At 31.9% G+C, this 9182-nt stretch overlaps 1 protein-coding gene across 1 annotated transcript; it reads right to left on the bottom strand.

Moving 5' to 3' along the window:
• Positions 1-5788: 5788 nt before the first annotated feature.
• On the bottom strand, positions 5789-8774 carry LOC145333926 (uncharacterized). The gene is made up of 5 exons (XM_080179183.1): positions 8696-8774; positions 8085-8246; positions 7780-7853; positions 7427-7477; positions 5789-7081 (listed from the first exon to the last, which is right to left on the bottom strand). Exons 1-5 carry the CDS (start codon positions 8772-8774, stop codon positions 6314-6316), a joined length of 1134 nt encoding a protein of 377 aa, XP_080035309.1. The 3' UTR covers positions 5789-6313.
• Positions 8775-9182: the final 408 nt, after the last annotated feature.

The raw sequence follows: 9182 nt of genomic DNA, 5'->3' as shown, positions 1-9182 counted from the left end.
TTGGCAATTTCAATAGAAATGCACACGTAATTTTAACACACTTGTTTATTAGTAAGGGTTGATTTTTATCTGAGACCATAGCGGGAACTTGCACATGATACAGCTCTGGATGATTTAAAATTTAAAACATTTTCTAACACAAATTCAATTGTATAGCTATTTGTGAATAGGAGTAAAACAGTAGAATTGGGAAATTTCATAGCCTTAGAATTGAGTAAAAAAACACCAATCTAGGTTATGTTTGAGAATTGACCAACTTTTAGAGGTTTTTTACTTATTTCTACAGCTAGGAATGAGATATTTTGAAACGGACAAAAAATTCTGATTTTACTTTAAAGGGAGTGTGAACATAAAAATTTCTCATCTGATTATCAAATCTTAACATTTTCTAAGCACATTTCAATACTCTGATCAACCAAAAACGTCCTATTAACAAAAATATCCAGGAATAATGCCCTGATTTTACCTCACTGTCTACAAAGGGTTGAATCTCATAGGTTATTTAAAATAATAATATCCTTTTTTTATTGTGTTGGACAATAAATAACCCACTTTCGAGAATTAGTTTACACTTTTATCAGACTGTTTATAAAGAAATATTGCGTCATTATTTTTTACAAATTTGTAATTAAAGGTGGGCGAGAGATGGGCCATCTAAAGTTAATTGGATACTAATAAAAAAACCTGTTTCTAGCTTTGTTATTGTATTTGGTTTTCAATAAAAAATATTGCTTATTTTATCAATTTCTAAGTAACTATACATTGGTTTAAAGCAAGGATTATGTTAAAAGTTAGCTTAACCGTTAGGAAAAATCAAGAACTATGTGAAAAAGTTTAATTTTAGCTATAATGCGAGAAAAAAGCAATTTAATGCACATTTTATATAATACGGAGAATTTCTTCCTTTCCCTTTACCTTATAAAAATCGTCGGAAAAAGCCGTTTTTTAAGCAAACAAAAGCGCGTTTTGCTCTATCTGTGAGATATTATGAATGAGATAATGTTAAGATTTGATATCAAGATGAGAAAAATTTACGTTCACAGTCCCTTTAATAATTTTTCTCACCTTTCTTAGCTTTGGGTTTGTTATCCTAAAGAACTCTCTTGAACATTCTAAGTAACCTTGGAAGAAATATGACCATTACCTTAGAATAAAAAGAAAGTATCAAACTTAAAGGTTACATTTACCAACAAATAAAAGTTTTTTTTCTCTGGGATGAACATTATCAATAATTTCCTAAAAGCTATTCTATTTTAAATTTATGTTTTCGGATAGTTTCAGGCCATTTTATGGCCTCCTCCTTTTATTGGCACTGCTTTTAATTGTAAAAAATACTAACTGCTAGGATTAGGATCATTATAGAAGTCACAAACCCCTCTCTATAGTTTGACATAGATTTGATCTAATAAGAAAGTTTTCAAAGTAGTTAAAGGACAGAATAGAAACCAGGTAGAAGATTCTGCCTGGCAAGCCTGAAAATAAGTTGAAACTTTTCAAAGACCAAAAATTAGTTCCGGCTTGTAGGAAAATTGCATGATTTATATATTTATTTTTTAAATTTTTTTTATAAAACTATTAAATATATCTGAATTTATCTGCTATAGGATTTAAATTTATAATATTTTCAATAATTCAAAGCTTTTGCCCCAAAAAGTTAATTGAGTATTTGTTTCATTTGAGAAATTAGATCTATACATTATTGACATTTAATGCAACAAATTTAGTGACCAAAATTCTAGGGGGCTTATTTATTAGTTTATACACTTTTTCCCTGGGATGACAGTTATTATGAAATCTATGACATTCTTTACTTTTTCTATTGCTAAGGGTAGAAATGTTGGGACCTTTTGGTATTTACAAAAAAGACATTTTGAATTTTAGTTAAATGTAAAAAACAATAATCAATAATAATATAGAATTAACTATTTAGATGACTAATACACAAAGCTTTTCTATAATTTAGGTTGGACCGTAGGTCCGTAACAGAAAGCTTATTTTTAATAAGGATAAATGTGATTTTATATTTGCTACAAAAATGTTGTTACTATATAGAACTTATTGTGTAACACTTTCTGTTTGTTTGTCCTATTCATCTGACTTTTGAAATACTGATTTCTATTACCACAAGGCATAATCTTATAAGCAAAGCATCCCAAAATCAAGTTTTAAAAATGTTAAAGTTAAAGTATGCCAGTATCCACTATTCAGTAACAGTTTTGCAACAAATGTACTTACAACTTTGTTTAGAAATATACATTTATATTCTGCTTATTCAGTTTTGACAAGTCTTAATTGTTTGTTTGTCCTACCATTTCAGAACTTTGCTTTTAGAATGTTGTCATCCTTGTTGTATGTCATAGTTATCCTATTAATCTGATTTTTGGAATACTGATTTTAACAACAAGGTATAACCTTTTAAGCAAAGCATCTATATAATCGAGTACTTTAAATATAAGTATGTCATGAAACAGTATCTTGTATTGGTGAATTTATTTACAATTAAGACTTATACTTAATATTCTGTAGATAATATTTTGTTCTACCATTTCAGAGATGTTGTCATCCTTGTTTGATTATAACTACCTTGTCTGAATAATCCTTAAATCTATTATAGATAAGTTTTTTTGCTTCGCTAATATTGGATATTCTAGTTTTAAACAGATATTTTAATAGTTTTTTATCGTTATATTATAGACAGAGTTCTGCGGCTCACAAAACTGAATATTTATCTTATTTGGCTATAATATGATGCTATACATATTTTTTCAGTATGTCTAGGAACCAGTCCTAATCCAGTCATCAGTCATTTTGGAAAAGATTTACAGTGGCTGAATGCATTTAAGGATTAGTTAACGGATTTTGAATGTTATTATGTAAAATTATAAGTTATTTTTTGTTTGTCTAACCATTAAACTAACTGTATTTTCCTATAATTAGAGAGACTTTATATTATTACAAAGGTCCTGGGAAGATTTCATTTTAAGTTCATGTCCTGAGATGGTTATAAGTTATATTCTGTCATTCATTATATAGATACTAGGGGCGCAGCCGTTTGATCAAGTATGTGGAGAAGGATAAAAATCACAAAACTTCTCTCTGGTAAAAGATTTCATCCAAAACGAATTAAAGTAAAAGTACTCTAAACAAGTGTGCTAATATTACACGTACATTCCTATTGAAAACAACAACAAAAAGATTCTTCTTAAAAAACGTCTGTTTTATTTACGTCTTATATCTCCAAATCATTAGAAATCATCTGACAGCAGTAACGCCCACAAACATCTTTACACTTGTATACACTCTTATTTACGTATTTTTTTCTTTTCAAATATTTGTTGCATTACCTATTGAAAGTAACAACAAAAGCTAAAATGCATCTGTATTTTAGTATTTACGTCTTTACTTATGTTAAATTTTTAAGAAATTATCATTTAATCACAAAACCTATCATATCTATAACACAAAGTAGAATGATGTCTGTCAAAAATCTGTCTCTCTGACCTGTTGGTTGTATTGTAAATTCCACCTGGTCTCCTTCCACCAGAAATACTTCTTCAGCTACGAGCAGCTCTCTATCTTCCAATATGAGCATATTTGTGCATAGAAGGCTATTGAGGTGGACAGTGTCTCCTTCACAGTCGACTCCTTCCTTACTGCTGACCAGATTGCTGGCCATTTCTTGCATCATCTAGTTTGGATGGCCCAGTTTTATGTCCACAAATGCAGATCTGCCAGCTATGCTGTACTTGCATGTGTCTGCCATGGAGCAGCAGTCTTTGCTGCTGAGTTTGGTTGATGTTAGTTGAATAATCACTTTCCTGGGTGTAAGTAGTAACATGGGTCAGCAACTAGCAGTCCCAACTACAGCTACAAAAGCAGTTGCCAGGGTCACGCATATTCCAAGCAACCAGGCTATAAGGCCAGGTATGGTTTACCTCCCTAATGGGTGGACAGACATTTAGCGGTTCTAGTGGGGTGGACAAAAGATGTACAGCATCTGTTAATGTCTTCACAAGGAATATCCCCTGGACTGCCAGACAAGTTTTAAGCTATGCTTCTTAAACTAACATAGTATAAACAGCATTTTTATCAATAATATTATGTTTACTCATTAGATTTTCCACATAGTATGGTACATCATGTTCAACCATGGTGGGTTGGCTGTCTCCAGGGTGACCAGATCTTAGCCAGCTCCATTGCTTGCTTCTCCCTGAAAGGGAAAATGAAAAAATACAAAAAAAATGTGAAGGATATACCAGATGGTACATACCATTATGACAATTCATCTATTGAACTATGCTCCGATTTTTGTATTTTATTTAATAAATGAGGTATATACAGTAGAATATAAAAGTTTTAAAGATTTTTAATCAATATAATAGATTTGAAATCTGCATAAAATTTTAAGGATTTTTTATAAAATTAGTTTTTTATATAATTCTTTATTTAAAGGCGCAAATACAAATTAAGTTAAATAATTTTGAGATCTGTGATTGGTGGATTGAAAACTATCTGCGCTCTGATTGGAGAAGCTTAAGTGACGTAAGTGATCCCTGCAATTCTAAATTACTTGTTAGATTGGTTTAGAGAATAAGATTGTATGATTTCTTGAGACAGGACTATTAGATCCAAGGTATACACATTAAAATCCAATTTTTCACCACAAACCTTTACATTTTAGTGTATTTTTCTCAACTTATCCCCAGTAATGACATGCTTTGATTTTACATTATGAATATGTGTTATCTTGTTTAATACATCTTAAAATTTATAGCTTACAATGAATGGCCTGGCATAAAAACTTTTTAATTTTCTTGAGAGCCCCACCTTAATGATGTCAAAAAATGCATAAACGACATCGTTTACGCTTTATTCCTCTTTACCTGTTTTGTTCCTTTTTTCATATTCCAAATAGAGTTTTTCCTTATCAATAATATTTAAAAGTATGCTAAACTTTTCCTATAAAAGTAACATATGACGTGCAATCTAGTTCATCAAACATTTCCTGTTGAACAGGTGAAAACACATTCAAAAGAATTAAAGGCTGTTTCCCAAATACTATAAAATACGGGAAATAACCCATGCATTTATTTTTATTAATGTTATAAAGGGATACAAAGGTTAAAGTTATTTAATAAAATATTGCACCTTTATTATTTTAAAACTTGTAATTAAAGGTGGGCGAGAGATGGGCCAACTGAAGTTACTGTGATACTAATAAAAAAACCTGTTTCTAACTTTGTTATTATATTCTATATTAGAAAAAAATATTGCTTATCTTATCAATTTCTAATTAAGTAACTATACATTGGTTTAAAGCAAGAAGTCAGCTTAAACTTTAGGAAAAATAGAGAACTATGTCAAAAGTTTAGTTTTAGCTATAGAAGGAAAAAAGACAATTAACTGCACATTTATATACTTGGAAATTTTCCCCCCAATCTTGGATATAGTAAAAATCGTATTACTAAGGAAATGAGAGACAGTTTTGCCCTATCTTTGAGATTATATGAATGAGATGATGTTAAGGTTTGATAATCTGATGAGAAATTTTCTTGTTCACAGTCCCTTTAAATTATCCAAAAACCTGCTAAAAGCAGTCCAACTGCCATAGATGTTTTTTTTTATTTAATTATGCTATATAAGGATGGGAATGTTGACAATTTTCAGCCTTCTACCTTAAATAGGAGCCAAGAAAACCATGTTTAGCTCACTTTGTCTTAAACAGAAAGATAGATATTCGGAATAATAGAGTAGCTTCACAACTAAAATATTAAAGAAGAAATTGATGCTTTCATATTTATTAATATGGCCATACAAATAAAATATTAGGTGTTGACCTCTTGGAAATTTTTTTTTCAATTTTGAAAATTTGAGTACCCCTGACAGACACAACTGTTTTAGGTTAGGTTATAGGCAAGGGAGCTGGCTAAGCATGCAAGGGGGCCGAGCGCTGCAGCTAGGCAAGCAAGGGGGCCGAGCACTGCTGCTAGGCAGGCTAGGTAGCCGAGTGCTGCGGCTAGGCAGGCTAAAGAGCTTAGAGCTGCAGCTAGGCTTGCTAGGGAGCCGAGCACTGCAGCCAGCTGTTCTCTGTCAGAGGGGGTGGGGGAGGGGTTGTTGGGGTAATCAAATTTTGTAAATTGAAGAAAAAAAATTCTAAGAGGATATTTACAAATATTGATATACAAACACACACTATGACTTAGCAAATAATTAATAAATCAAATAATATCATGATATTTTTTGATAAACTGGATTGCAGGGTATCTTGTTCCGGGTTTCAGATGCAGTTGTTGTTAATGGTTGTCATGAGGAATTAATGATAAAAGATTTTGGATCTACCAGTGTTAATCTCAGTAGTTCTAAACATCTCTGTCTTTACTGCAGAATTGCCACACACTCCTCTAGCCTGCTCAATTTTCAATATTTTGCCAGCTGGAATTTCAGTTGCAATGTTGAAAGTTGATAATTCACTTTTGGCTTCATAGCTAGTTTTCTGCCAGTTATAACCAGTAGACAATGTTACACTAAGCTCAAATTTTTTAAAAAAGGCAAATTTCATTGTTGCTGTAACTGACAGGTCAACATTAAAACCTTGCGATATTTCTGTAGACCACTCTGTTCCAATTTGATATTCATAAGTGAATGTGGTTGGAAAGCTTGAACCTGAATTATCCAAATACGCAACAGAAGTCCATTCATCTGACGGAACACAGTCAGGCATAATCATACCACATTCTATACTGTATGATTTAGCACAAAAATATCCACCACAATGATATCCAAAACCATAATCTTTGACTTCATACATAAAGACAGGTCCCTTAATCGTTACCATCTTTCCTTGGTAATTTGGATGTTGAAAAAAGGTAATTTGACAACCAGGATGCACATACACTGACCCAAAACTATATGCTCCCGAAGGTGTACTCAATATTCTTCCATCTAGTCCTTCAACACCTTGTCCATTACAGGCAAGGCGTGCAAGTGGGCCTCCTTTACCTCTGTAATTTCGTATACCAATGAATCGTCCATGATAAACTTTTGGCAATTGTGAAGGGTGTGGGCAACCCATTGATGACCTGTTTTAAAGATGATATTTAATATTTCTGCATATATCAATATTAATTTCATTATAAAAGAATTTGCTTTAGAATAATTGTTAAAATTGTTTAGAAATTTAAAACAAAAAAATGTAAACTGTTATGAAACATTTTTGAAAAGAAATTAAAATTTAAAATCCTAATAAAAATTAATGTGGGTTTTAATTCTTATTTTTAAATCTGCAATATGATTCTACAGGTGTCAGAGTAGATTTTTGATTTTAAAAAATGCTTCAAAAATTCAAACAGCAACATTTGTATGTGAAAAGAAAAACTCCTGTTAATCTATGCAACTATTTCCAAATTTGTTGTTATATATCATTCCTTTGTGTTACCATTCGATTCTGGGATATTTTATTCATCTCTAACAAATCAATCTAAAATTGTTTAACTTTATAATACAAAATAAAAATGTTAGTAAATGGTCTGATAATAATTAAATACTGTTTCTATTCTTGCATGCATGATAAAAATTGAAAATACCTTTTTTAATTCTTAACAGCAGCTCAGCCCCTAGAGGTCTCAAAGCACTTGTGAGAGGAGGGGATATAATAGCTTTTCTACTCTATATACCATGTTTTATTACACCTAGATAATGGTGATAAGTCACCATGCTTGCTTTACTAGAAATTTGACATGAGATCTTTCCTTCATAGCTGCAGGTGGGAGGAAATATTACCTGACAAGTGGAATTTTCTCCCCCATCAACATCAACACATGCTGGAATATCTTCAGAAATATCTTCAGGAATATCTAGAAGTAAAGGAACAAATATCTTTAAAAATCTTAAATTTAAAAAAAAATATTTTTAAGGGGTTACCCAGATCTTAAGCTTTAGACGGAATCATTAACTTTTTTATGGATAACTAGAATCTAATCCGCTCTTTATGTTGCTCTTGTGAAGGAATTAGTCAAATTCACAAAAATAAACTCTTAGTTAATGATATCATACTATGTGTGTGCTTCCAAATTAATGAAATTTACCTTGTGCAAAACTGACAGGTGCAGCTGTGGTTGTTGTTACAGGGACTTCTATAAGGTCCTCTGTAGTTGTTGTTACAGGGGCTTCTCTAGTTGTTATTACAGGGTTTGCTGTAGATGTTACAGTGGCTGGTGTAGTTGGGGGGATAGTGACTCCACATGTTCCTACACATAAGAAATGATAAATATATTTATGGGAAAAACAACCATGTTATTGATATTGTATCTGCATAATGTTGAAGCCATTGCTCTAACCTACAAATCCATCCAATATGGAGCCCAATCACATCAGACACCAGTTGGCTTAAACTCCAGACCACCCAAAACCAATATTTCAGAGTTGTCACTGGCAACCTTTCTATGGCCTCTGAGCAGCACCTTCACAGAGATGCTTAAATTTTTTATTTTTTTGTTCTTAGAGTCATCAATGCAACATAGAAATAAATCTGTTAACATGCATAATATTGTTTGAAATAAAAAAAAAACACTTAAAGTGCCACTATCATGGGCGTAGCTGCTATCTATTGATCAAACCTTTTGGGGCAAAGCCTCTAGAGGCTAGGGGCAAAATTGCTAGTAAGTTATAATGAAATAATTATCAAAACTAATTATACCTGAGAGAATAAAAATGGCTAACCACAAAGCCATTTTCATGCCTTTTGATTCCATATTGTTTCTACTGTATGTAAACATTGACTGATTCATAGACAAAATTTTCTCCTGTTTTATAAAAATTCACAGGTGTTATTAGATCATGCATACAAAAAGATATTATATACACACCCCACCTGAAGGCTTGTTAGGTAAGAAAAAAAACCCGTTGTAACAGTTTAAACTTGATGTACTGGGACCTTACAGTGAGTTCAGAACATGCTTTCCCTAAATTGAATTAGTACCTTCACATAGTAGAAAATTTTAAAATTACTGTTGGTGATCAAATTTTACTGGCATTATCCTATTAGGAAAATTTTTACCAATTTTGAAAATTTGAGAACTCCCCCCCCCCCCCCCCCCCCAACAGAGTTTAAATTCAATTTAAGTCCTTGCCTTTTTGCCTTGTCCAAAACTTTTCCTCCAGCGTTCTATCCAGACATCACTTGC

The sequence above is a fragment of the Acartia tonsa genome, chromosome 12 (assembly GCF_053477335.1).
Source record: "Acartia tonsa isolate MP-2025a chromosome 12, ASM5347733v1, whole genome shotgun sequence".
Taxonomy (NCBI): Eukaryota; Metazoa; Arthropoda; class Copepoda; order Calanoida; family Acartiidae; genus Acartia; species Acartia tonsa.
This window is presented reverse-complemented; position numbering and strand designations above follow the sequence as displayed.

Excerpts from the sequence above, each read along its gene's own strand:
- LOC145333926 (XM_080179183.1), bottom strand. The coding sequence starts at position 8,774 with ATGTTTACATACAGTAGAAACAATATGGAATCAAAAGGCATGAAAATG. Across the intron at positions 7,478-7,779 it reads GAGAAAATTCCACTTGTCAG|ATTGATTTGTTAGAGATGAA; the intron begins GTAATATTTCCT and ends AAACAATTTTAG. Across the intron at positions 7,082-7,426 it reads AGAATCGAATGGTAACACAA|AGGTCATCAATGGGTTGCCC; the intron begins AGGAATGATATA and ends CATCTTTAAAAC.